At 49.4% G+C, this 26,911-nt stretch overlaps 2 protein-coding genes and 1 long non-coding RNA gene across 4 annotated transcripts; 2 read left to right on the top strand and 1 right to left on the bottom strand.

Annotated features, from left to right (window-relative positions):
* Positions 1-103: 103 nt before the first annotated feature.
* LOC112109901 (zinc finger protein 239-like) lies at positions 104-5,089 on the bottom strand. Its single transcript, XM_024204632.3, has 2 exons — positions 5,004-5,089; positions 104-2,373 (listed from the first exon to the last, which is right to left on the bottom strand). The coding sequence occupies exon 2, from the start codon at positions 2,105-2,107 to the stop codon at positions 1,016-1,018; it is 1,092 nt and encodes a 363-aa protein (XP_024060400.2). The 5' UTR covers positions 2,108-2,373; positions 5,004-5,089; the 3' UTR covers positions 104-1,015.
* Positions 5,090-5,385: 296 nt separating this feature from the next.
* On the top strand, positions 5,386-6,979 carry LOC115271311. The gene is made up of 3 exons (XR_003899908.1): positions 5,386-5,445; positions 5,523-5,649; positions 6,344-6,979. It is a non-coding gene; the product is annotated as an uncharacterized LOC115271311 (long non-coding RNA).
* A 7,146-nt stretch (positions 6,980-14,125) lies between these two features.
* Positions 14,126-23,399, top strand: LOC112109898 (zinc finger protein 239-like). Of its 2 annotated transcripts, none has more exons than XM_029912945.1 (3): positions 14,126-14,591; positions 19,915-20,007; positions 20,353-23,399. In XM_029912945.1, exons 2-3 carry the CDS (start codon positions 19,947-19,949, stop codon positions 21,471-21,473), a joined length of 1,182 nt encoding a protein of 393 aa, XP_029768805.1. In that variant the 5' UTR covers positions 14,126-14,591; positions 19,915-19,946; the 3' UTR covers positions 21,474-23,399. The 2 variants fall into 2 exon arrangements, with proteins under 2 accessions (XP_029768805.1, XP_029768803.1); XM_029912943.1 differs by having other exon boundaries at positions 20,350-23,399.
* The last annotated feature ends 3,512 nt before the right edge of the window (positions 23,400-26,911 follow it).

The following is a 26,911-nucleotide window of genomic DNA, read 5'->3' as shown; positions in this document are numbered from 1 at the left end:
GCATCTGTAATTTTCACTCTATGCATCCGAAGAAGTGAGGTTTTTACCCACGAAAGCTTATGCCCAAATAAATCTGTTAGTCTTTAAGGTGCCACGAGACTCCTTGTTGTTTTTGTAGATACAGACTAACATGGCTACCCCCTGATACTTAAATTCTTACTCCTCTTAGAGAGGTAGGGGAACTTATTTGCATTCTGTTCTGGTCTCTGATATCACTTAGCTTTACAATAAAAATACCAGCATTAAATAGGTTAGTGAAACTGTCTAAACAAGATGGCTTATCCCATTGTTCTGGAGAGAAGGATGGCAGGAATCACGTCTCCAGTATCAATAGATAATATGTTTTAAGGATAGGTTGGGTCATTCAATAGACTTGAGATTAAAATGAATTCACCTTCCTTTGCCACCATAATTTAACAACTTTGCCTTTGTTCCCTCCTTTGAGAGAATTAGACACATCAGAGGTAGAAAAGGACTCATTAATTCATTTGATCCATCTCCCTGTCTCCCTACAGTAAATTAACCTAAAAAACACATTTCAAAAAGTCCCAACAGAGGAAGCTACCATTGCTTTCTGGGGGTATTATCCAACTGCTCAATAATATATAGTCCTGTCAAGAACTTTTTAAAACAAATGTTTCCTCTTTTAATTTCATCCTGCTACTGTTAGCTGCATCTGTTGTGCAACCCTAAATAAGTTCTCTTTGCCCTTGGTATGTATCCCTTTCAAACGCCTGTAGATTTATCAGATTTATCCCCCTCTTTTTGTCACCTTGGGCCTCCCTCTACTCCATCCAAAAATATCACCAAGCAATCACTTCCCTACAGTGAACAGCTTGCTGCTTCCAGCACTTCCTCTGCACTATTCAAATGGTAGGACTTGATTTGTTTGACAGCCATCGCTTCCTTCCCCACGTGGCTTCTCTGGTGCCTTGTAAGGTCTGAGCTCTGTTTGAAGCTTTTTCCCACAGTTTGTGCCTGTTTCTCTTGTGTGAGGCAAGTGCTGATGAGCTGGTTACAGTGTGTCCTGGTGCTTGTGGTTCCTCTGGTGCCGGATCAGGTTGGAGTTCTGGCTGAAGGCCTTCCCGCAGGTGGGGCATTTGTAGGGCCGCTCCCCTGTGTGCACTCTTTGGTGAGTGATGAGGTGGGAGCTCTGGCTGAAGCCCTTCCCGCAGGCAGGGCAGATGTAGGGCCTCTCCCCGGTGTGCACTCTCCGGTGTCTGAGTAGGGTCAGGTTCCGGTTGAAGCTCTTCCCGCACTCGGGGCACTGGAAGGGCCGCTCCCCTGTGTGGATACGCTGGTGTTTCACCAGGAGGGAGCTGTCACTGAAGCACTTCCTGCACTCAGGGCACTGGAAGGGCCGCTCCCCCGTGTGGCGTCTCTGGTGGGCGAGTAGCTTGGCAGGGTTGGCAAAGCCTTTTCCGCAGTCAGTGCACTGGCAGGGCCGCTCCGCACGATGGTTCCTCTGGTGAGTGCTGAGGTGGGAGCTGACAGCAAAGCGTTTCCCACACTCGGTGCACTGGAAGGGCCGCTCCCCAGTGTGGACCCGCTGATGCGTGAGCAGGTTGGCGCTCTGGCTGAAGCCCTTCCCGCAGTTGGAGCACTGGAAGGGCCTTTCACCTGTGTGCGTCCTGCGGTGCTGGGCCAGTGCCGAGCGCACCCGAAATCTCTTCCCGCAGTCTGCACAGGTGTAGCACTGGTCCTGTGCGTGGGCTCTCTGGTGCCTGCCCAAGGCCAAGGAGCTGTGGAAGCTTCTCTGGCAGACCCCACAGGGGTAGGGCTTGGCGTGGGTGCGCTGATGCTTGAGGAAGTGGGAGTTGAGGCGGAAGCTCTTCCCGCACTCACCGCACTCATAGGGCCGCTCCCCAGTGTGGGTGCGGTGATGTCTGACCAGGTTGGAGCTCTGGCTGAAGCCTCTCCCGCAGGCAGGGCACTTGTAGGGCCTCTCACCTGTGTGGGTTCTCTGGTGGGTGATCAGGGCTGAGCTCCAGCTGAAGACCTTCCCACAGTCTGCACATGGGTAGGATTTCTTTCCCATCGGGGCTCTTTGGCGGCCATTGAGGCCTGAGCCCCTGCTGTACCTTTTCTCACAACACTTAGTGTTCATTGACTGCCTGTGGAGACAGCTCTCTGATGGACAGTGGTGCCTTTAATGTTTGTGAGCTCTCATCCACAGTGAGTGGATTTACTCTCTCTCTTTTGGAGGGCTTACCCACTGTCTTTCTGGGCAGTTACAACTCTCACAGGCTCTTTCTTGATCAGGATTCTGGGAAACGTTCTCTTTGGATCTCCCTGAAATTGTTCCATCTGGTTCCCCTTGCTCAGGTCCTTTCTGCTGAAGATTCTCTGCACTCTCACTCACAATCCAAACGTCTGCTGGAAAAAAGAAAAAATCAGACACCCTCGTTCTCAGTGTTCAGGAGAAAGGGAACTGCAGAGGGTTCATCACGATTTTTGGTCTGATTTAATTCAGATTGAAATTCAGGAGCCAGTTTCTTTTAAATCCCTCTCCAGAGGAGAGAGCATTGCAGTGCCAACATCCCATATGTACAGCTCTAGAAAGTCCGAGTGAAGGGAGGGCTTACTGTCTTCTGGAAAGACCTCCGGGAGATCTGTGAGGGACATGACCGAACAGTTGTTTATAGTATTGAATTTGATGAAGCACAAACGTGAGAGCTCACAATGGCTTGGTTGGGACTTCAGCTCTTTTTTTCACTCATGATTGGTTTCTGACTTGGGTTTCCTCCTCACCTGTACAGGTATCACGGGTATCTTACTTTCCCCTGATTCCAGGGACCCATGGCTTTTCCTCTTGTTCTGTACAGGAGATCCTGTCAGGTTTAGGTGTCAGAGATCCTGCTCACGGAAAGCAAAATAGGAGATCCAGGCTTGTTACAAAGATTGTTCTGTGATTTTAAACCCAGTGTCTGTCTTTACTGGGGCTTGTATTATCAAAATAGATGGGAAAGAGTTTGCTGAGTCTCTTTGGGAAAGGCAGTGTTCTGGTGGGAGATGTGACCCAGAGAGAGTCAGACTCCTCCACGCATTGCAGGACTCAGTGATTCAGCTGAGCTGCAAACATTAAGCCACTTGCCTATTACTAAACCCTCAGAGGGTCCAGAACACACTCAGAGGATGAAGTGGAGAAATACAGTGATTACAGGTACAGAAATGACCCTGGACAAATAAATATAATAACTCTTCCCTCAGTGCAAGCTCTGGCTATGGGGAAATTAGCTCTGCCATTATGTTTCTGCATCTTCTTTTCTCTAGGAAGAGGTGGGATTGTGGCACTCTCTCTCACACAGTTTTGGACTGATTACCCAGAATTCTAAGGGACTTGGGAAGATCCCTGACCAGAAACTGACCTATGTCCTTCACAGAGAGTGCAGCCTTCTCATAAGTGAAGGAGAACACGCCCTTACCCAGGGAGGTGAGAGTCTTGTAATTCTCCTGCATGACATCCCTGCAGAAGACCCTCTGATGAGGATCCAAAAGCACCTACTGCCCTTTGGTGCAATAGACCTTCACTTCCTTTATGCAAAAAGAACTAAGTTAGTCTCTAAGGTGCCACAAGTACTCCTGTTCTTTTTGCGGATACAGACTAAAACGTCTGCTACTCTGAAACTTCCTTTATGGTCACTGGCACCTGACAAAAGAAGCATCTCCCACTCCGTACCTTTTGCCCTTGAAACAATCCCACTACTGATCCTGAGAAGCCCCAGACCAGCACTTCCTCTCCATTCTCCCATATTTCACAGGCTTCATTGCTGCTTATAGTTTCCATAAGTATCCAGTTAGAGTCATCTCCCAATTGGCCCTCATTCCCAGGGCCATCCCTTCATTCTCCCCTGTTCTGGCAGAGACCTGCTGCCCTCTCCCTGTTATAGCTGTAAATGCTGACAGTACTGGGAAGCTGCAACTGCAACTAACCACTGAGGAACAGATCTGTCTTTGTCCTGAGCGCCCTGTTCCCCTTTCTCTGTCTCACTTCTTGCAGGCCCATGCTTGGGCCTCAGCAGGGCTGAGAGTTCACGCTCTCACTTCTTGGGATTGCACAGACTATTATTTACATCAGGGGGTGGGTAACAAGTCCCAGAAGTCCCTGTCAGTCACAGCGGTGCTGAGTCCCAGGCTAGAAGCCTTGGGCATTTCAAGGCATTAGATTCTTCAGTTTTGTGGATTTCCCCACCCAAGGTGTCTGATCCTAAAAGGTCAGGTTCCAATAAGCCACCCGCAGAGCTGCTCCAGGCTCCACAGCTCCTCTAGTCATATTATTCAGGTGCGTGAGCAAGGAAAATCCATTCCGATTCAGCGTCTCTCTCCAGCACCATCCTGCCCAGGAGCTTAGGTCAGTATTAACTCATTTTACAGACAGGAAGCTGCGGGACAGTTGCTGGGAGCCTTGCCTCCCAATCCCATTCCTCCAGCTCCCTTTATTTCACCATCTGTGTTTTCTCTCCGTGCCAGTCTCTTCCATCTCCATTTTCCTCCTTTCTCTTAACTCCTCACCTGTCCCTGCCCTTGGGATCCTCTCCCTGTACCTCCATGACCCCTTTCCCAATTTGTTCTGCTCATAGGTTGTATCCCACCCACCAGGCCCCCTCTTTGCTGTAACCCCCCAGCCTTGGCAACCCCCTCCTAGAATGGGATGAGCTGCTGCTGAGGCTCACCCCCTGTGAATGTGCAGGCGGCCTTCTCCCCACAGTCTGTCTAACCTCCCTAATGCTTGCCCTGCCATGCTGTCAGGAGAGGCAGCGTGACTGGGCTAGAAGTGGGGCTCGGCTGCTCGCTCAGTACCCCTAGAAGCAGGAGTTTCAGGATGGCCTTGGTCACCATTGTCTGAATGGCATTTGAGCAGGAAGGAGTGATGGGTGGGGCCAGCATGTGGCTGTCCCACCAAGTGAGTGACTTGGCAAGTCTCTCCTCCCAGCGACAGCCCCACAGTGTATTTACATCCCCTCCCCTCTGCAGGACACACCCAGTCCCCAGAAATCCCCTACCTGAGCGTCTCCCCTATGGCCATTTCCCATCTTCATCAGAGTGGGACAATGGGAAGGGAAACGTGGACGCTATTCTGCAGACCAGCAGGGTGAGATGGGCACCTGGACACTCGCGCCTGCCCCTTTCAGTCCCTCGCTTTCCTGTGTCTGTTCCCTTCCCCTGGGAGAGCAAGTTATTGTCTCAGCTGTGGTTGTGCTGCAGCCTGGAAATTAAACCCAGGAGCTGTCCAGTCCCCGACCCTTCAGTTCCTGATCATCCCACTTCCTGCCTCCCCTCCCCTTCTCCCAATGCAGAGCTACAGACACCATCAGCTACTCCATCCCCTTCCTGTGTCCCTCAATACCAGCTCGGGCTGCAACACTCACCGTGTTCAGGCTTGATCTAGCCCCCTAGAGAAGCCCCACGGGCTCTGCAGACATCCACCTGAGCCACAGACTCCAGGTATTTGAGAGAGGGAAAGGAAGTGCACAAGCCCCAGAGCTGCTGCTGTTAGTGACACAGGCTCTTTCTCCCCATAGCACTTGCAGGAGCTGATCCAGCTAAGGGAAAGAGACAGTTCCCAGGAATGGGACAGTGACCAAGTGTCCCAGCCAGAGAACCTTAAAGGGGCAGAAGAAGGAGGAAGGAGCAATAAAAGCTGTCTAGGTAACTCAATATCCATCTATCTGAGTTTTACACTGCTGCCCATCACTAGAGGTCAGAGCATCTGCTGCATGTAGTGGCTCTCAACCTTTCCAGACTACTGTACCCCTTTCAGGTGTCTGATTTGTCTTGTGTACTCCCAAATTTCACCTCATTTAAAAACTGCTTGCTTACAAAATCAGACATAACAATACAGAAGTGTCACAGCACACTGTTACTGACAAATGGCTTCCTTTCTCATTTTTACCATGTAATTATAAAATAAATCCATTGGAATATAAATATTGTACTTACATTTCAGTGTATAGTATACAGTACAGTATAAACAAGTCATTGTCTGACATTTTAGTTTGTACTGACTGTGTTATGCTTTTTCTGTAGCCTGTTGTAAAACTAGGCAAATATCTAGCTGAGTTGATGTACCCTGGGGAGACCTCTGCGTACCCCCATGGGCACACGTGTTGAGATGGTGCCAAATTACTATGAATTGCTGTGACTGATATGAATGAATGTGGCAAGCATGAGTTTGGTATGGCTTGGTATGCCTCAACTTGCTAGAGGATTCTGGGAGCAGGATTCTCTTAGCATTAGCTAAATGGAGTGGGGATACTACTCGAGGTGCTGAAACTGCACTGGAATGGTTAACAATGGCTCAATGGGTGTGTGTGTTTTAACCCCGAACTTTGGACTATTTCAGCAGAGAACCCGCTCACAAAGTAAAGAACACGGAAGAGCATGCGATCAGTGAGCCTAGTGACATGGCTGACATGGGTCAAAATGACCCTTTTTGGATAACCTCACGCTAAGAGCTTAAGTGAATGATTTATGAGAGAGTAAACTATGGCTGAACTTTGGTCTGTGTGTCTGCTTTGCAATCCCTTCCAAAATTATGAAGTAAACCAATCATAAACACCTACGAGGCATATTTCTGGAACATGTGACTCCTTTGAGAACCAAAAGGTATATAAGTGCTAAGCAAAGTAAATGACTCAGATCCATTCCCCAATTAATACCTGAAGAGGTTCAAGACTGAGAGACAGAAGTCGTCGGGGTAACCGAAACCCCGCCTTGAGGGACCTTTGCAAGACCTTAGAACCAGAAGTCATCAGGGTAACCAAGGCCCTGCTTCGAGGGACAGACCAAGTGCCTGAGAGGGGACAGAGGAAAGAGGAGCAGTCTCCATCTAGGGCTGGTAGCTATACCTGCTTTGTTTGCCAATCAGGACACTGTGTAAGGCCAACAGAGTGACTGAGGGGTTATGCTGGGGGAACTGAGGCTTATGGAAAAGAATGTATACCATGCAACCTTAACTGCTTGTGCGAGTCTCTCTCAAATAAATGACTGTGCATTAAGCATATTGGTTTCTGAATTCTCACTGGTATCGGTAAACACCTGCCCAGCTGTGGGCCATTAAAAGATCCGTTTCAACACTATGTACCCCTGATTGCCAACCACAGCACTAGTGGACTTCATGGAGTTTCTGCCACTTTTCCAAGTGGTGTAGGGATCTGAAAGCTCTTAAAGGGAGAGGGTTATATTTTGCTTGTGTGGCTTCTTTTGTTGTTACGCGCTCCCAGACTCGTCCAAGTCCATTTACTGCATCATCACTGGGTAGATTTACTTTCCTTCAAATAAGGTGAGAAAGAGAGAGGAAAAGCCAGTTGTTTTCCATTGCCTAGTAACTGAGGGAATATACTGTCCTAGGGAACATGTCAGAGGGATACCCCAAAATGAGCCTCTGATTCTGCTCTTTCTAGTATATATTTCAGAGATTCTGGTACTGGGAGGGTTTCAAAATGTCTCAGTGGGTTTAGTCCTGGTGGAAGGAGCTGATTAGGTATGCGCTGTAATAAAGTTTGGAGAAGCAGGTTGCTGTGTCCCGCAGTTAATTAATATTAGACACAGGCTATAATTAAACCTCACAATTCAGTTGAAGCTTCTTCCATATACTGGAGTGGACGGCTGACACTGAAGCGAAAGACAGTGTCTAGAGAATGCTTCAGCCAGTGATATCACACAAGCCAAGAGGAGAGCAGTTGAGAGGGAAGGGCTTTTTAGTCAGACTGTTTAAACGCTTTCTTTTTTGTTTTTAACACACAATTAACTCTAGTGAGGAATGAACATTTTGGATAAAGGAATCTTTGTTAAAGATAAACACCCCATCAATTAAGGAGCTCATGAGAGCCAGGGTCTGAAACATCCAGCAGATTTCCCAGCAAGACTAGGGAAGGGCCAGAACTTGGGAATGTAGAAAACCAACAAACCTTTCAGCCCCTCTTTATACATCAAAACAGGGCACAAGCCCGGGGGAGTGGGGGTGTATTGCTGGTGGTGTAGGGTGGGTTTTTTGCAGGTCACTTTTAAAGTAGGATGGGCCATATCCTACTGGGGGAGGGATAGCTCAGTGGTTTGAGCATTGGCTTGCTAAACGCAGGGTTGTGAGTTCAATCCTTAAGGGGGCCATTTAGGGCTGGGGCAAAATCAGTACTTGGGGGGAGGGATAGCTCAGTGGTTTGAGCATTGGCCTGCTAAACCCAGGGTTGTGAGTTCAATCCTTGAGGGGGCCATTTAGGGATCTGGGACAAAATCTGTCTGGGGATTGGTCCTGCTTTGAGCAGGGGGTTGGACTAGATGACCTCCTGAGGTCCCTTCCAACCCTGATATTCTATGATTCTATATGGGATTTCAAATATGTCCCTGAAATATATAGGGGCCTCTGAGGCTATGCAGCAGTGGTGAAGAAGCATTATAGATGTATCTAAACAACCAATGCAGTCCCATTGTTGGCCAGTGATAGATCCAACCTTGCTGTAAATCTTTAGCCGATTCCCAGCTCACACCTGTCTTGCTGGACTCACTGGAGAGAAGCTTTCAGGAGTAGTGCCCACTCTTCATGCTCCATGGCCCTAATTCAATCTGGCAGAGGAAGGCCTTGCTCTAGCAGCATACCAAAGCATGTACTTAACTTTATGCATGCAAGTTCTACTTAGTCACCCACACACTTAAGTGCTTTGCTGGATTGGGGCCTAAATCAGAATTGGGACTTGTAGAACCAGCAGTAATGGCAGGAGAAGGCCCACTATTTGCATCGAGAAGGGCAGCTACTAACAGCCTCATGCACCAAAACATCTGTCCATGGTTACCAGGGCTGGTGAAATAAAACATCGGTGACTTTCCAAGAGCTCGTCCTGGGCCATGAAACCCATTTTTACTTGTGCCTTTGCAAAATAAAGACTACATTTGGCTGACATTACTCTTTACGGAGAGCTTAGTTCACGGAACCCAGCTCAGCACATCTCATTTCAGAACTAATCAAAACCACTGCAGTGAGTGGATCTTGCCACAGCAGGGAATAAAATCAAAGCTGAAGGAATAGTGCAAGCAACTGGAGAGAGAGAGACTGATGTGCCGTTAATAAAAGGAAAGGATTAAACACTAGTAAGTATGCCCAGACAAAAACTAAGCTGGAGTTAAGGCTGAGAATTCATATCACTATGTTATTACGTTGCAGTTATCAAAATAGCACTCACTAGAGAGGCAGAAAATTCAGACTTCAGATTACAGTTAAAAGAAACAAACATTAGGAAGATTGGGAACTCACAGCTAAGGCACCCAGAGGATACCAACATCCCAACATCCCTTTCTTTGCTCCCTTCATGCTTATTTTTTCTCCGATGAGTAATTTTTGGTTCAGAGCTGTCATAAACCTTCCCCTCTCCCCTGTCTCTGGGAGTGGATGTTGTGAGTTTGGAGACGTCCCTGGACTTCAATAGTTCTATGGTGCAACAGTAAAAACGTGACCCACAGAGCTTTGGTTCCAGAATGGCTTCTCATAATAGCAACGAGGAGTCCGGTGGCACCTTAAAGACTAACAGATTTATTTGGGCATAAGCTTTCATGGATAAAAAACCCACTTCTTCAGATGCATGTGAACAGCTGAGCTGCTGTTCCTTCTATTTCCCTATTATCACATAATTTTCCAAATTACTCAAACATCAGGCCAATGGCCCGGCTAGCTCAGTGCATTGGTCTGTCCCGGATCAGGCCAATGGCCTGGCTAGCTCAGTGCATAGGTCTGTACCGGATCAGGCCAATGGCCCGGCTAGCTCAGTGCGTTGGTCTGTCCCGGATCAGGCCAATGGCCCGGCTAGCTCAGTGCATTGGTCTGTCCCGGATCAGGCCAATGGCCTGGCTAGCTCAGTGCGTTGGTCTGTCCCGGATCAGAGCAATGGCCCGGCTAGCTCAGTGCGTTGGTCTGTCCCGGATCAGAGCAATGGCCCGGCTAGCTCAGTGCGTTGGTCTGTCCCGGATCAAGCCAATGGCCCAGCTAGCTCAGTATGTTAGTCTGTACTGGATCAGAGCACAACGTTGCTTCCAGATCAGTAATCAGACATCCCATGTCCTGCCCACAGCAGAATTTTCAGAAGCCTCAATCACCACTGGTCATTGGTGTTGTCAAAAGAAGTTTATGAAACAAAGACTTAAAATCAAACTGCCTCTGTGTTTGGCATCCCCTGCAAACAGTTTCAGAGCAGTATGTGCTCAGGGCACAGCTCTGTGCTGTTCATATCACCTGGCATCAGGTTGTTTGTGTGCCCGGATCTCCTCCCCACGTGGATTTTCTGGTGACTGTCGAGGTCGGACCTGCGTCTGAAGCCCTTGCCACAGTCCATGCATGTGTGGATTGTCTCCTGGTGGTGAGTCCTGTATTGCACTACCCGGGACGCGTACCCACTGAAGCGCTCCCCGCATGCCGCACACCTGTAGGGCTTTTCGCCCATGTGGACCCGCAGGTGGATGATGACATCTGAGCTCCTCCCAAAACCTTCCCCACATACGGAGCCCTTCTAGAGCTTGCTCTCCATGGGGACCGCCTGGTGCTCAGCCAGCTCTGTGTTCTGAGCACAGCTCTGCCCATGCTCCAGGCACCCATGGGGCCTCTCTTTGGCATGGCTTTTCCGATGCTCCCTGAGGCTGGACCTGCAGCTGAACTGCTCCCCACAGTCGGAGCACACGCAGGAGGCACTCCCCGCGTGGCCACACTGGTGCTGTGCCAAGTTGGAGCTCTGGCTGCAGCACTTCCCACAGTTGGCACATTTATAGGGTTCCTGTCCCATGTGGCTGCAGTGGTGCTCCAAGAGGTTGGAACTCTGGCTGAAGCCCTCTCCGCAGTCGGCACACCGGTTAGGGCCGCTCGCCATTGTGGGTTCTCTGGTGAGTGACCAGCGTGGAGCTCTGGTTGAAGCTTTTCCCGCAGACCGCACTGGGAGGGCTGCTCGCCCCGGTGGGCTCTCTGGTGGGTGATCAATGTGGTGCTCAGGCTGAAGCTCTTGCCACAGTCCCTACACTGGCAGGGCCGCTCGCCAGGGTGGATGCGCCGGTGCTTTGTCAGGTTGGAGCTCTGGATGAAGCCCTTGCCACAGTGGGCACAGCTGTAGGGCTGCTCCCCGGTGTGCCTACGCTGGTGCTGGATGAGCATGGAGTTGACACTGAAGCTCTTGCCACCGTGAACGCAGCAGTAGGGCCCCTCGCCTGTGGACACACTGGTGTTTGATGAGGGAGGAGCGGTTGTGGAAGCTCTTCTTGCAGCTGCTGCACTTGTTGGGCTGCTCCCCCTTGTGGGTGCACCGGCTGAAGCTTGGGAAGGGTCTCTCCTGTATGGGTTCTCTGGTGCCGGACGAGGTGTGAGGTCCAGCTAAAGCCTTTCCCGCAGTCAGGGCAATTATAGGGTCTCTCTCTTGGGAGGTTTCTTTGATGTCTCAGTAAATCCGAACACCTCTTATATAGCTTGTCGGACTTCTGGCCTGCCCTTGGTCTGTCACTTCTGGGTTTTCTTTGAGGGACCAAGGGGCCTTTGAGACTGCTGAAATCTTTTCCATGATGAGTGGATTTACCTGGTCTCTTCCCTGGATGGTTTTTTTGTTGTCCCTCTGGATTGTGTGCCCCATTGAGGACTCTGGAAAATATTCCCTTTGGCTCTTACAGGTAACACGCCATCTGGCTCCACTTTCTCAGTCGCATGGGCCGCTGCAGAAGTCACGGAAAGTCACAGAATCTTTGACTTCCATGACAAACGCAGAGCCTTAGTCATGATGCATAAGAAATGGGATGGAGAATATGAATATGAAGAATATTCTAGTGCCTTTATATAAATCAATGGTGCAGCCGCATCTGGATACTGATGCAGCAGTGATCACCCCGGCTCATACAGGCTATTGCAGAATTGGAGGGAGTTTGCAGAAAGGCAATGAAAAATATGAAGAGGCTGGAGAAACTCTTATAAAGAGAGATTGAAATGGTTGGGTTTGTTACCTTAGACAAATAAGAGAGGACATGATAAAGGTCTATAAAACAAGGAATGGGATAGAGAAGGTAGGTCAGGATTGTCTTTTCTCCCTACCTCATTACCTAAGAACAAGGGGAAATTCAGTGAAATTAAAAGGTGGAAATAACACTAAAAGGAAATACTTTTTTACACAATGTATAATTAGAGGTGACGCTCTCTGCCACAGGAGGTCATCAAGGCAAAGTACTTAGCAAGGTTCAGAAAGAGATTGGACATTTATATAGATAACAGGAATAGCTAGAGTTGTAATTAAAGTTAACAAACATTTGCGAAGGGAGAAGCCTTTTGCTTCAGGGCTTAAAACAATCTCTAAGTATTAGAGACCAGGCTGGGACCTATGTGGGGGGCAGGTCACCCCACATCTGCTACTGTAGGGTCTTACACCTTCCTCTGAAGCATCCGGCACTAGCCACTGTCAGAGGTAGGACATTGGACTAAATGGACCTTGGGTCAGAACCAGTATGATATTTCCAATAATTGTGTAAGGGAAGGAACTACATACTTCTTGCAAAGTCTTGTGGGAAATCTGTCATGGGGATGAGACAACTGCTGGTTATAATATAGAGGTAGATGAGGTTTGTAGGAATTCTAGAGATGGGTTTGGACTTGGTCTAACTTCCTCCTCACCTGTACTGGCACCTCTCGGGATCTTACTGTCCTCTGAATCCTGGAGAGCTGGGACACAGGGTTCTTCCCCTTGTTCCACTTGGGAGGTTACATCAGCTTTAGGAATCAGAAATCCTGCTCATGTTAATTAAAACAGATGAGATCAGATATTGTAATACAGATGTTCTATGAGCATACAGCCAGCTGCTGTCTTTACTGGGGGTTGTTTTATCAGAACTGATGGGAAAGAGTTCATGGAAACTAGAGAAAGTCCAACATCTGGTGGGAGATTTGTTCCTGAGAAAGATTCAGGGACCTCCACACACATTGGGGCCTCGATCCCAGTCACAGTGAAAGCATTAAATCACTTGCTCATTGCTAAACCTGCAGGGACCCCTGATTAGCTCAAAGGATGAAGCCAGAAATGAGGGGATTCTATCTGTGTATGAATGAACATGGACAAAGTACGTTTCCCTATTAGCAGCTCCAGGGATGGGGAGATCAGAGAACCCCATGGAGATCCTGAATCTCTCTCTGATTGTGTGTGGAGGTGACTATCCCTCTCGGGTGAGTTCTGGGGATGATAGGCCTTAATGCACCAGAAATCCTACAGAGCTGGGAAAAACCTGGGCTAATGGTAGCCTGGGCACTCGCAGCGTCTAATGAATGAGGGAAAACAAGCCCTCATCCTGTGAGCTCAGTGTCTCCTCATTCTTCTCTGACAGGGCCCTCGGTGGGATACACAGCCTCCTTTTCGAAGGTCACTGGCACCTAACCCAAGAATCTGCTGCTCAGTGCCCCTGCTGCAGTGACCATCATAATGGCCCCAGAGTGTCACATTTGTGCTGTTCTCCTATAGTGCGTGTTACGCCCTTTGGTAATGGTGACAGTTCTGTAACCCCGTTTTAGACCCAGCTTCCAGGATGCTCCTACCTCTACCCCACCCCTCCCTCAGCCCTGCTGCTCTCCCCTAGATATTGGTGCAAATGTCAGCAGAAATGTTGACTCTGGAAACTGGGACCATAGCAAATGTTCTCTGTGCTGACAGAACCGGCCCCTGCGAGCTCCTTGCACCGTCTGTCCCTTTGCTACTCCCGCTGCATGGGTCCACAGGGCCCACGTTTTAGATTCGGCAGGCCTGGAAGATTCAGAGAGACTCTTCTGGGGATCTTCAGATGTCATCCATCTTCCTGGGGCCGAAACAATTCCCCAAAGCTCCCTCGTGTCCTGAAGACTGAAGGGCTGGGTCCCAGCCGGTTGTTCTGCGATGGGTCCTTCCGGACTCATCTCAGTGGGGAATGTCAGCCCCCTCTCACCTCGCCTTGTCCTGAAAGGTCAGGCCAGCTCTTCCCAGCCTGTGCTGTGTCCCATCACCCCTTTCACCTCCCTGAGTATTTACGGCTCCTCCCTCCTCCAGGACAAATCCACCAACAACTCCCCCCAAGTCTCCTATCTGGCAGCCACTTCCCTTTCCCAGCTCCCCTGAGGACGGGACGATCCAGAGCGAAACCCGGCAAGAGAGGAGATTTCAGCAGGGCCATTGCACACCCCTCTTCCTGCCTCCCCTCCTCCCAGCCCAGCCGGGCCCGAGCTGCCAGCCCCATCGGCTGCGCCTCCAGCCCCTTCCTGTGTCCCTCCCTACAAAGCCGGGCTGCAACACGGGCTGGCTCGAGCCCGGCGTGGGAGCCCTGCGGGATCTGCAGTCACCTGTCCTGAGCTACAGCGTCCAGACACCAGCGAGCCCGTGCTGGGCCTGGGCAGACACGGGCCAGGCGCGGCTCCCCCGCCTCGCCCCACGTGGCTGCTCCCGGCGCCGCCGCTGCTGCTGCGGCCACACGCGGGCGGTGGTTCCTGGCCGCACTCGCACGAGCGGCTGCTCCCCTCCGCGCCAGTGACCAAACGCCGCCGCTGGCGTGGGGCAGGAGCAGAGTCGGGGGACGAGGACACTCTCACCCCAGCCGCCCAGGCAATGGCTGCAGCAGAGCTGGCCGAGGTAGGGGGTTCTTCAGGCAGCTGCTGGTGGGTTTGCCCGGGAAGGGGCAGAGACAGTGAATGCACCGGGGAGGGCGGGGAGAAAGTGAGCGAGATGGGACAGCTGCCGAACCGGCTGGGAAGTGTTTGCCAAGGGGCCTGGCTTTCAGCAGGGGGAGGCAGAAATCCCCCGTCTGTGCAATTGGAAACAAACCCCGATCGAAGATGTAGCAGGTTCCCAGTAGCCAAAGGACTACGCCTACTAGCCAGAGGCAGGGGTGAAATCCACCAGCCAAGCCCATGTGAGAGCCCAGGCCCCCCACATCCCTCTCCTGAGAACTGGGACGGGCACTCGGGATTGGCTGGACCCTGTTCAGGGCACAGTTTCACACACCAGGCAGGTGTGAGAACACTGATCTACCACCAAGGGTTCAAAAATGATGTGGCAGCCCCCCCCCCCCCCCCCCCCCCGAGATTGCCTTAAAAATCATGAGATTTAAAAATAATGCTGGGTCTTTTTATTTGCCTTTTGGTGTTGGAGCATTTAGAGATCATGTTTTTATGCTTTTCCTGCAACCAGAAGAGCTAGACACTTACTTAAAGAAGGAAAAAAAGCTGTGATTCTAAAGTAATAATTTGATTCCAGCACAGCACTTGGGACTTTAAAAAACACCATCTAGTGTGAGACACGTGATTCAATCGTAAGCGTTGGCAATACTGGCATGTTCCCTGGTCTTTGTGGGCCAGTGGGCGTTTCGCAGCCAGGCCATGGCTGAGCTGGGGGGTTCAGTGCTGAGCAGCCACTGAGTGGGGGGCGCTTGATGTCTCCGGGGCCAGTGACTCCAAGGTGGTGGCCGTGTAGGCAACAGATGTTTTTGACCCCTCATTAGAGGACTCACTACAGGGACGTCATGCAGGGGAATAATGAGAGCGTGCAGAGACAAAGAATTCAACTAAATCCCATGTCTCTGCCCCACTGCCTCTCTGCAGTGTAAGCATGTAGGTGACAGTAGCATTTTGTAACCATGACAAGCCCTTAAGGATCAGGAAAACTCATTGAGCAGAAGCAGCCCTTGGCTCTTCAAAGACACCCCTGGTAAGGCTGTGTCTACACTGGCACCTTACTGCTGCAGCCGTGCTCTTGTAAGGCACGCAGTGTAGTGGGAGAGAGCTCTCCCAGCGACAAAATGAAACCACCCCAAACGAGGGGCAGTAGCTTCGTTGACGGGAGCGCGGCTCCCACCAGCAAAGCACTGTCCACACTGGCGCTTTTCGTTGTTAAAACATTTGTCGTTCGGGGGGTGTTTTTTCACACCCCTGAGCGACAAAAGTTTTAACGATGAAAGGGCCAGTGTAGACAAAGCCCAAGATAGCAGGGCAGAAAACGTCTATAATGTCTACACTTACACTGTACCGATACAGCTGTGCTGCCGTAAGATCGCTTGTGTAGCCACATTGTGCTGATGGGAGAGAGCTCTGCCGCGGACATAATAACGGGTGGTGGTAGCTATGACAGCCCGAGAGCCTCTCTCGCCGACATAGTGCTGTGCACACAAGTGCTTATGCTGGCAAAACTTATGTGGCTTGGGGGTGGCTTTTGTCACACCCTGAACGATGAAAGTTTTGCTGACTTAAGTGCTAGTGTAGACGGGGCCTTAGTGAGAAGGGCCCAGAGGAGGGTGTGGGAGTTAGTGGACGTGTTCAGTAGCTGTTTTTGAAGCTGCACAGACAGATTCCACTGAGGGCAAACAGTCATACAGGTTTCCCCCATTCACCACCTGAGGGAAGCGGAGGTGTGATTGCAGTATGAGCACACATACCCACTCTAGCTTTACCACTGCCAGCGTGGCTGAAAAGTGCGACAGTGTGGGCTGCACATCCGTAACTCTCCTTTCTTTTCTGGGGTTCAGCCAGAAGTCTTATTGCTGTAGTTGCAGCTGCTGTTGCTGCTTGCTCTGTGTGATAGGGAACATTCCCAGATAAGGTGGCTTGAGAGAGGCTCAAGGGACTGCAAGCAAGCGGTTGCTGATTCCGCACACTAGAGGGAGCGCAGGAAGTTGTTAACCAGCTCAGGAGCTGTTTGGAAGCTGGTGTGGAAGTTTTCGCCAAGGGCAGACATTCCCCTGCATGTGCCTTTAGTTAGAAGCTCAAAGCTCCTTACCAATCAGTAGTGAGTTCTATCAGGGATACAAAACTGGCAACCATTTGAGTACTAGTAGGTCCAGCCCAGCCCAGCGAGGAGAAGATGGAGCTGCCAGGGGTAATGTAGACTGAATCTGTAGGTTGGATCTCAATACAGTTTCCTGTAATTTTACAGATTGGTTGGACCTTATTGGTCTGCAGCATTTATATGTTAACGTCCCTAATTCCAAGAACGAAAATAAGTAATTTCTCTTCATTGAGTAGATGCAGCTGAGTATTCCACTTAGGTGTGTGCGCGCCCAGTGCGCCGGAGCCAGAGAATTTTACCTAGCAGTATCTGTAGAGGGGCGGCTCTCATGGCCATAGTCCCTCTCCCTGACCCCCCACAGTTCCTTCTTACTGCCCATGGCTGGAGTCAGAGCTCTGTGATTTTCATCCTCACAATCCTCTATTTTTGGTTGCATATAGTTCATTACTACTCCTAGTACAGTGTGTGTTAGTTGGAGTTTAAGTGTTCCCGGGTGATGCTCTCCCCAGGGGTTAAACATTGACTGTAGTGTTTGGAGCAGGGGAAGGGCGATCTCCACACCGGTGCTGGCTGAGGCCCACGGCAAGGAACGGTGTTTGATTTGCAGCTCGCTCACCAAACGAACTCATTGAACAGGCTATGCGGCCTGCTTCATCACGAGGCCTTGTTGGCTCGGAGGTCGCCCTCGGGTTCGGAAAGTGCTGCTGTGTCACGTCCTGGGGCTGGCATCTCTCCAAAGAGTCATTCCCCGTCGAGTATGCCATGGAAATGGTCACATGAGACCAACTGAAGCCACTCCAGGTCCCATGGGGACTCGTCTCCCTCCTCCAGAAGGAGCGTGGATTGGCACAGGGTGAATGCCAGTGTGCGGGATGGAGCAGGATCCATCAACAGCTCCCCAGCACTGCGCCGGGAGGACAGAGATCCCTTACCATTGACTCCGGTTCTGGCCCCAGGGTGTCCATTGACCCCGGTCCCGACGAGGGCGATGCTGGCCCTGGCTGTTTTTGTATCAGCGCTACACCCCAGTGTTTCCTTTCCACACTCAGTGGAAATGGGGCCGGTACTGGATTCCCTCCTCAGCACCGGGAACTTCTTCGGTAGCCTGTGGCTGGCGCCGCCAATGTTACTGTGGCATCAGTCACCACCCTCCTCTTCGGCACCGTTAGTTACTTCGGTACCGATGCTGACTTTGGGGTCAACACTGCTCCCGGCCCCACAAACAACGGAGGTGAACTCAGTGCTGGCAGTACCATTTCCACCATCGGCACCAGCCCCCTCACTAGTCTGGGCTACTGGGATTCCTTGGTGTCTGAGTCAGGATCTTACTCCTCCTACTCTCCGGGCAGCTAAATGTTTGATCTAGTTGTCAGTATAATACCTAGACTCAGCCTACATGAAAGTAGATGATCTCTGATTGGCAAAAGTCCCAATCTTCCTACTTATTTTGCGAGGTTTAAATATACATATTTTAGAGTGTAGGCTCCGTGCTATATTCTTCATTTTAAAAGTAAATAATGCGTCTCTCGTTAGTGCTGTTAATCTAGCTAGGGTTCACTGGAACTGCTGTGCTGTACTGGTTTGTCTTTGGAGCGTTATTCAGTAAAAAGAAAAAAAATGGGGGGAAAAGAAATTTGAAACGGCTAATTGTGTGGGTGTGTGTGTGAAACTGTCTTATGGTGAAAACTGGTACTGGATTCTTAAGAAGAAGAAAAAGAAAGCAAATCCAATTATAATTTCCACTTTTTAGTATTTAGAGGTTTCCTATAGAAAACCCAGCTGTAGTGTCTAGCAAGGATATGAGTTCATGGTCTGTACAAATACATTAAGTCAGATAGAGGAGTTCTGTAGCACAGAATTGGTAAGTAAATTGCAACCAATACAAACCTAGACTTACCTCTTCTCTAGGTAGGTTGCACAAGCACACTAGCCCATGTCACCACATCTACACCGCTACTTTTAGCCATGCTGGTGTGGGCTAGTTTATGTCTATCTGATCGATTGAAGTAGAGACATACCCAGTATTGCCAACTCTTGTGATTTTATCACAACTCTAGCAATTTGGGGGGTGGCTGGGGGGTGGGGTGGTGGTTCCTGTCTCATGAAAACATGACAAAAGATGCCAACTCATGACTTTTCCCTTATTCATAATGGCCATCTCCCCTTACTATCAGTACAGCTGAAGCCTGCAAGATGGCTGCCAACTTCTAATGTGAGGCTACCCTTCATAAAATTGGCTGCCACCTCCCACTGTTTTCAATGGGATTGAAGCCAGGCCAACAGGTTGAAGGGGCTGGACAAGACACAGGAACTGTGAGGACCAGCAGAGACACCATGACAGGGGGATGGGGAAAGTGAGGGGGGCAGAAGGGCAGTTGAGGGAATGCAGGGGAATGTGGGGGGCAGGAGGAAGGCTGAGGGGGTGCAGAGGACAGTCCCCTTCCAGCAGCCAGGGGAAGACAGTGTTGCCAACTTGAACTCTCACAAACTGCTCGAGAGCCTACGATCTTGGTGCCTGCAGGAGCTCTCATGCTGACTCAGGAAGTCACTGCAAACCCACAATCTTCCGGGCTGGAGGTGTGGGCAGCGTTCTGGGCAAGCGCTGTAGGGCTGAGGATTCAGATCTGACCTGTATGGCCCTGGAACAGAGAGAGGGGCCCAGGGGAATGGGAGGTAGGGAATGGGGAGTTGGATTGTTCTGCTCAGACCCAGGTAGAGGAGGGAGCAGGGGGACTTGGGTAATAAGAATTGGATGGCAGTTCCTCTATGTTAGGGGTGAGGAGATGGTAAATGGAGTAGCTTGCATGGTTATGTCCATTAAAGTTTGCCTTTTCAAGTGGAATTCTGATACCCCCATTGGCAGAGGAATAGAGGAGAGTTAAAAGTCAAAAGACAGATGGAAAAACATGGTTTGACTGATATAACCCCTCCTAATTTTTGGTTTCTGGAGGCTGGCAATACTGCATACGTGGAGAGCTGAGCCAGGTGGGGCTCAGGGGAAAAGGCACTGGACATAGGCAGGGGCTCAGTGGCTGACTGATGCTGACCCCTACAGCTCTGAGCACTGAGAGCAAACTCAGGAGTTCTACAGTTGTATAAGATCTTGGGAGATTTTTGTGAGAGATTCCACAATCGTGTAATTTACCCTGATGTGTTTTCTCCCTCCCCTGCCCAGCACTGTGTCTAATTACCAAGGTGATCTCTCAGATGGAACTAGAGGAAGAGCCATCGGTCCTGGAAAGGGAGAACCTAAGAAGCACCTGTACAGGTAGGGAACATGGGAGACTGATGTCAGGAAACTATGGTGAGAGAGTAGAAAGCTAGGATTGTATTGGCAGGTGTCGTATCCTTGTGACTTTCCAGTAATCCTGACTGCCACCTTCTGGTAATTCCCTCTTGTGCCCTCCTGTCCTCCACAGAGTTTGGATGGCACGAGGTGGTGGAACCAGTCCCGCCTCAATCACCTCGGGGGAATGGCTGGGGGGATTCAGCTCCAGATTCCTCAATCTCCCAAACAGTTATTTTGGTTTGCAACCTCCCTGCCCTGTCTTAGGCACCTTGTTTTCCCAGCACAGGGAGTGACTCACTTCTGGCTCTCTCGCTATCCCAGCAGGTCATGGGATGGTGCGTGAGAATGAGGAGGAGAGTCCTGAGCAAGTGGAACTTCATGTGACGTTACTGGGAAGATCCAAAGCGCAGGGAAATTTCTGCCCTCTTGAGCAGGGAAAAGCTTCTGAGAGTCCAGGCAGGTCCAAAAGGGAGCAAAGAAACCCTCCAGCAAAGAGACTGGGGAAATCCATCCAGCTTGGGGGAGGTGACCTCAATGACCTCCCAATCCCGCAGAGACTCCACACGGGAGAGGGAAAGAACACATGCTCCGACTGTGGGAAAAGCTTCCGTGGGAGCTTAGGTCTTACTAGACATCAGAGAATCCACTCGGGCGAGAAGCCCTACAGATGTCTTTTGTGCGGGAAAGGCTTCACCGTCAGCTCCACCCTGGCTAAGCACCGGCGCATCCACACTGGGGAGAAACCCTACCAGTGCCTCAGTTGTGGGAAGAGCTTCATCCAGAGCTCGCAGCTCATCACCCACCAGAGAACACACACGGGCGAGAAGCCCTACCAATGCCCCGAATGCGGGAAGGGCTTCAGCCGGAGCTCCCACCTCATCATCCACCAGAGGTTCCACACTGGAGAGAAGCCCTATGAATGCCCCCAATGCGGGAAGGGCTTCAGCCAGAGCTCCAACCTGGCCACGCACCAGAGAGTGCACACGGGGGAGCGGCCCTACCAGTGCTCCCAGTGCGGGAAGGGCTTCGCGCAAAGCTCAGACTTCACCGCCCACCAGCGGCTGCACATGGGCGAAAGGCCCTACCGCTGTGCCGAGTGTGGGAAAAGCTACACAAACAGCTCTGCCCTCATCAAACACCAGAGGAACCACACGGGAGAGCGACCCTACAAATGCCCCGAGTGCAGGAAGGGCTTCAGCCAGAGCTCCGCTCTGCTTGCCCACCAGCGGATCCACACGGGAGAGAGGCCCTACAAATGTCCTGAGTGTGGAAAGGGCTTTTATGCGCGCTCCCCCCTTATTGCACACCGGAGAACCCACACCGGCGACACACCCTACATGTGTCCGGAGTGTGGGAAGGGCTTCCGCAAGAAAACCAGCCTGAACGTGCATCAGAGAGACCACCCGGCGGAGGAACAATGCCCTGACCAGGGCTGTCCCCAGTGAACGGCATCCATGGCCATTCCCACAACACACAGGGATATTTGGCTTCTCAGCACCATCCGTGTCTGCACATCTGTTGGGTCAGCTGACTGCAGGAGCCACCCCTAAGCTGACTGGTGGTGATCCTCTAGCAAGTCCTAGGCAGAGAAGAAGCCCACATCATCTCCTAGTTAACTGGTGCATCCCAAGCTGTAACGCTGCCAGGCCCTCTGTCTCTTGTCAACATGGGAGGAGAGAGGAAAACCCCTCCAGGAGCCCCTTTTTCCTCATGTGGACAGCAGCTGGGAGAAAGCTACGTGGTTCAGGCCCTAAACTAACTCAAGAGACCTATCACCACTACCCCCCAGACCAGGGCTGGGCTCTCAAACTGATCCAGAACTGTAGCCTGATTATGCTCATACCACCTTAATTCTGGCCCCTTGTGCAAATAGGTTCTGGTACAATTTTAATTTACACTGTCACATACCGTTTTTTCCAACAGGGCTCCTACCTCATCCAGTGCCCAGAATGGATGCATCGGGCAACCTGATCTATAGGGGTCTCTATGCATGCTGCCTATAATAGAATGCTACCCTCCATTCTCTCCCTGCCCCTTGCCTTGGGTGCCCAGGGTCATCTGGGGCCACTTACATTACTGTCTTGAAAGTGCCTTGAATTGCCAGTGGAGCCAACCCCCATTTTCTGCCTACCTAAATTACTCATTTTGCCCTGGCAAGCTCCTGGAAATCCTGTCCTGAATGGTTGGTGCATCCCACACATTCGTGATGAAATACTAGCCGAGCTGCTATTTAGAGCCCTGCAGAAAGCAACAGGAAATGGAGATGTATGTCTCATCCTAATGCTGTCTGAGCTGAGTCTGCAGTAGGTTCATTCCATTTTCAATGGTCACAACCTCATTCCAGTGCCAGGGAGGAACAAGTCCTCAATCTCAGGCAGAAGAACGAAACAAAAGCAGACAAGATTCTGCCAACAAAACCGATTGATTGGGAGCAGTAACAGATTGATTGGGAGCAGATTTAAGCTTAATCAAAATAAGCCACTCTTAAATTGAAATAAGCGTGTCTACCCAGGGATGTGCAGAGTTTTAACTAAATAAGCTTAAATGCCCACCTTAAGTTAAAGTGGTACAAGCCCTCAGTGCAGCCTTGCCAACCCCAAGCATGCAAAAATCATGAGTCCAGCCCCAAAACATGAGATTTGGCTTAAAAGTCCAGAGGGGTTTTAAAAATAATACATGTTAAGTTTTTGTGTCTTCTGGTTTCTGAGCCTTTAAGTGTGCACGTGCTTCACATTTTCAGTCTTTTCCCTGCGACCATGAGGGCTAGAACCTCCCTTAAAAAAAGAAAAGAAAAGAAAGTTGAGCTTCTTATTCAGTCTCTTGATTCTAGCAGCTGGGGCTGGAAAACACCAAATATAATGAGAGCTGCATTACATTTGTAAGAGTTGGTAACACGATATCGTCTTCTGCTTCTTCACATAGGTGTGTGTGCACCCAGCACACTGGAGCCTGAGAAATTTGCCTAGTGATACCTGTAGAGGGTGGCACTTGCACCTCATGGCCATAGCCCTTTCCCTGGCTACATGACGCGGTGCCACCCCAACCCTCTCTCTTTTTATTTCTTGGTCAACTGTAACATCCCATGTTTAATTCATTCTGTTAAACATTGTCAACACTATCACCTAACCAGCTTTATTTGACTTTCTGTAATTTCTTAGTTGCTTTTGAAATTCTGTTTTGGCTAATGAATGGATACATTTACCATACTTCCCCAGTCTGTATTTTAGCTGAGGAACAGATCTAAAAAGAACCTGAGGGCTTGTGTGCTGCTGAAGTGCTTCAGTGCAGATGCTGCCTGTTCCAACGGGAGGGGTTCTCCTGACGGCATAGGTACTCCACCTCCCCGGGAGGCGGTAGCTAGGTCGACAGGAGAATTCCTGTCTATGCCAGGGGTTAGGTTGGTTTAACTGCGTCGCTCATGGGTGTAGAATTTTCACACCCCTGTGCGAAGTAGTTATATTGACCTAATTTTGTAGTGTAGTCTAGTCCTTAGAAACTTGGTAGATAATAGGTTAATTAAATTAATTGTCTAATATGGTTTAGAATGTGCATTTCTTACATCATGCATCTTAATGAGGGATGAAGTTCAAAGTCTAATCGTCAATGCTAACATGAAGTGCAGGCAAACATACTTGTCTTAAACCCAAATTACTTATATATAAAAAGCAAGATTAGTGCAAAACTAAGGCTGCTTGTTTAAGATGAATGCAGAGAAGGAAGATGATTCAGGGGGTTGGGCACTAATCTAGCCCTTGAGAGAGACTGGTTCAAGTTCCTGCTCCATCATAGATTTTCTGCATGAACTTGGGAAAGTCACTTAGGCCCAGTTCCACAAAGGTGTTAGGAGCCTAAATCCCTTTGTGGCTCTGGGCTTCTGGGCCCCAGCTCCCCATCTGTACAATGGGGATAACAGCACTTTCCAACATCACCGGGGAGTTGTGAAGAGAAATCCATTAAAGCTTGTTAAGCGCTTGGATATAGCACTAATGGGGCTATATAAGCACTTACGATAGATAGAACTGCAGAAGCTAAGATTTCTATAGCAGGGTTGGCTTAGCTATGTAAATCTGTATATTATGATATAGTGATGTAAACCCCGTACAAACACCAGAAGGGTTAAGGGAGCCTGAAAGTGTCAGTAACCTCACTGATTGCACCTAGGGAGGGTGTGGTCAGGTGAAGGGGGTGGACTTAAAAGAGGAGAGAGAAGGTCAGTTGGGAGAGGAGAGTACGTAGTGTGTTGTCTCCCTCCCTCCGGGAAGTGGGATGATAGAAGGCTGGAGAATCATAGAAATGTAGGGTTGGAAGGGACCTCAAGTGGTCATCAAATCCAGCTTCATCTGCTAAGGACCAAGTAAACCTAGACCAGCCCTGGCAGATGTTTGTCCAGCCTGTTTTTAAAAAGCTCTAACGATGGAAATTCCACAGCCTCCATAGGAAGCCCATTCCAGAGCTTACCTAGCCTTCTAGTTAGAAAGTGTCAACTAATATCTAACCTAAACCTCCCTTGCAAGAGATTGAGCCCATTACTTCTTGTCCTACCTTCAGCAGACATGGAGAACAATGGACAGGCTGCCCCTGAGGTGAGCCAGCAGAAAGATCAGGAGCTGCTGAGGGACCCAGGACCCCTGGGAAGGCAGAGAACTGTCTGGCCCTGACTGTGGCATGGAGTGAGGATGTTGATGATGGATGAGGTTTACCTGCGCAGGAACGGGATGGCCAGATGAGCCTGACTGGGGCTGAGGATTTAGTTATGTTTCTCTGGGATGCATTAAAGGACTCTGTGGTCCCAGAAGGGGTCAGACTCTTGAAAGTGTCATGGTCGGAGAGTCAGACCACCCCTGCAGCCAGAACAGGCTGAAGAACACAAGAGGAAAAAGGAAGCACAGCTGCTGCAATGTCACATCCAGCTGTGGGGCAGCAGTTTTGCGGCAGGTATATATTTATAACTATTAAAATCAGACGGCATCTTGAACAAGACACATGGTATGGAAAATTTTCTAGGGAACCTAAATGAACAGTAATGCAAAAGCTACCTTAGCAGTGTAACTTTCATGTAGCCCTGCAAATATTTCACAATGACAGTTGCATTACATTTTTGTTCACATTTAACTTACTGAGATGATGTTGAATCAATGCTGGGAATGTAAAAATGTTAGTAACAATGGGAATGAAAATCTGGTATGTGCAACATTTTTGCCTGCAATACATTTTATACAGAAGTTTATATTTGGTAGGAGGAACCTGTCACCCCATGACAACAATTGTACTTGTTTTGTTCAGTTTAGGAATATAGGAAGTGCTATGCTGGCTCAGACCAGCGCTCCACCTAGCTCTGATAGCGAAGTGTCTGAGGCCCACTCTACACACAGGTTTTGTACCAGTAGAAGTATTTTGGTTAGGGTTGTTTTTAGTTTTTCCCAATAATTGTACTGGTACAATCCTAGCATGGAAGGTGCCTTATACTGGTATAGCTTCCTTCCCTTCCTGTTCAGGAATAAGCTAGACCAGGGGTCGGCAACCTTTCAGAAGTGGTGTGCCGAGTCTTCATTTATTCACTCTAATTTAAGGTTTTGCGTGCCAGTCATACATTAACGTTTTTAGAAGATCTCTTTCTATAAGTCTATAATATATAATTAAACTATTGTTGTATGTAAAGTAAATAAGGTTTTTAAAATGTTTAAGAAACTTCATTTAAAATTAAATTAAAATGCAGAGTTCCCCGGACCGGTGGCCAGAACCCAGGCAGTGTGAGTGCCACTGAAAATCAGTTCGTGTGCCGCCTTTGGCACACGTGCCATAGGTTGCCTACCCCTGAGCTATACTATTATCCTCACCTTTGTATTGGTATGGGTGTGTCCACACCAGAGGAGTGCTACCACTTTAAGTACACCAGTATAGTTTCAGCGCCAAATATCAAAATATTGCTACATGGAATGAACTCTCGTTGTATTTGTATAACACTAATTTTTGTTTTCTAGTTTTGATAATTCTGAACTTTAGAGCATGATTAAAAGAGTAAAACTCCATTCACGCAAGACTATTCTGCTGACTAAAGGCATTAGAACGTGATTGTTACTAGTAGCCATCTTCTGCATCTCTATGTAAGAGACAGAAACTAAATCCTCTTCCCATTTGTCTTCTGCCCCAAATATGGCTCAGCTGTGAGCTGCTGTTAGGTTGTTACATTAAAATAAATGCAACTCTGAAAGGTACTGCAAACTCCAGAGCCCCGGCCCTGTTCTGTGTGATAGGGAATTTAATATAAACAAGTTGCAAAGGATTCGATAGATAAATAAAGATGATTTCTCTTTTTCGGGGGAAGGAAATGGATCTCTTAAGACACTGGCACCTCTTGTGAAAGCCTAAGAAGCACCCAGGATTTGAGTCTCCATTGCTGTCCTTCACACATACACAAAGTGAGGACAAGCCTCTGCCAGTGCTGATTTGGTAGCATTTGCACTCCTCTTGCGTTGGTGTAAATATCTGAGCAGGGCATCGGAGACCTAGAAATGCAGGTTAAAGCAGTGTTAGGCCTTGTCTACCCAGAGACTTGCTCTGGTTTAAACAACTATAGGTTTGTTTTTAAACACATTTTATATAGGTTTTTGTCTATTTAAACTAACCCAATGCACACCAGATTTCAGATGATTTAGGAGGGTCCCAGTGTTGTCAACTTTGCCTAGTTTATTGCAAGTCTATTAATATTTGTTTTCTTCAAGTGTTCACAATGCCAGCTGCCAGCGAACACCCAGGCCATAGGCGTGTTCCCGGGCTAGCCTGGGAGCAGCAACATGGTCTTGTGCTACCCACTGCACAGTCCCAGGGTAAGGCCTTGCTGGGGAGGGCTGTGACTAGTAAGCTCTGGCTTCTAATAGCCTTG

This window comes from Terrapene carolina, unplaced genomic scaffold (genome assembly GCF_002925995.2).
Source record: "Terrapene carolina triunguis isolate 2854851 unplaced genomic scaffold, T_m_triunguis-2.0 Scaffold391, whole genome shotgun sequence".
Lineage (NCBI taxonomy): Eukaryota > Metazoa > Chordata > Testudines > Emydidae > Terrapene > Terrapene triunguis.
This window is presented reverse-complemented; position numbering and strand designations above follow the sequence as displayed.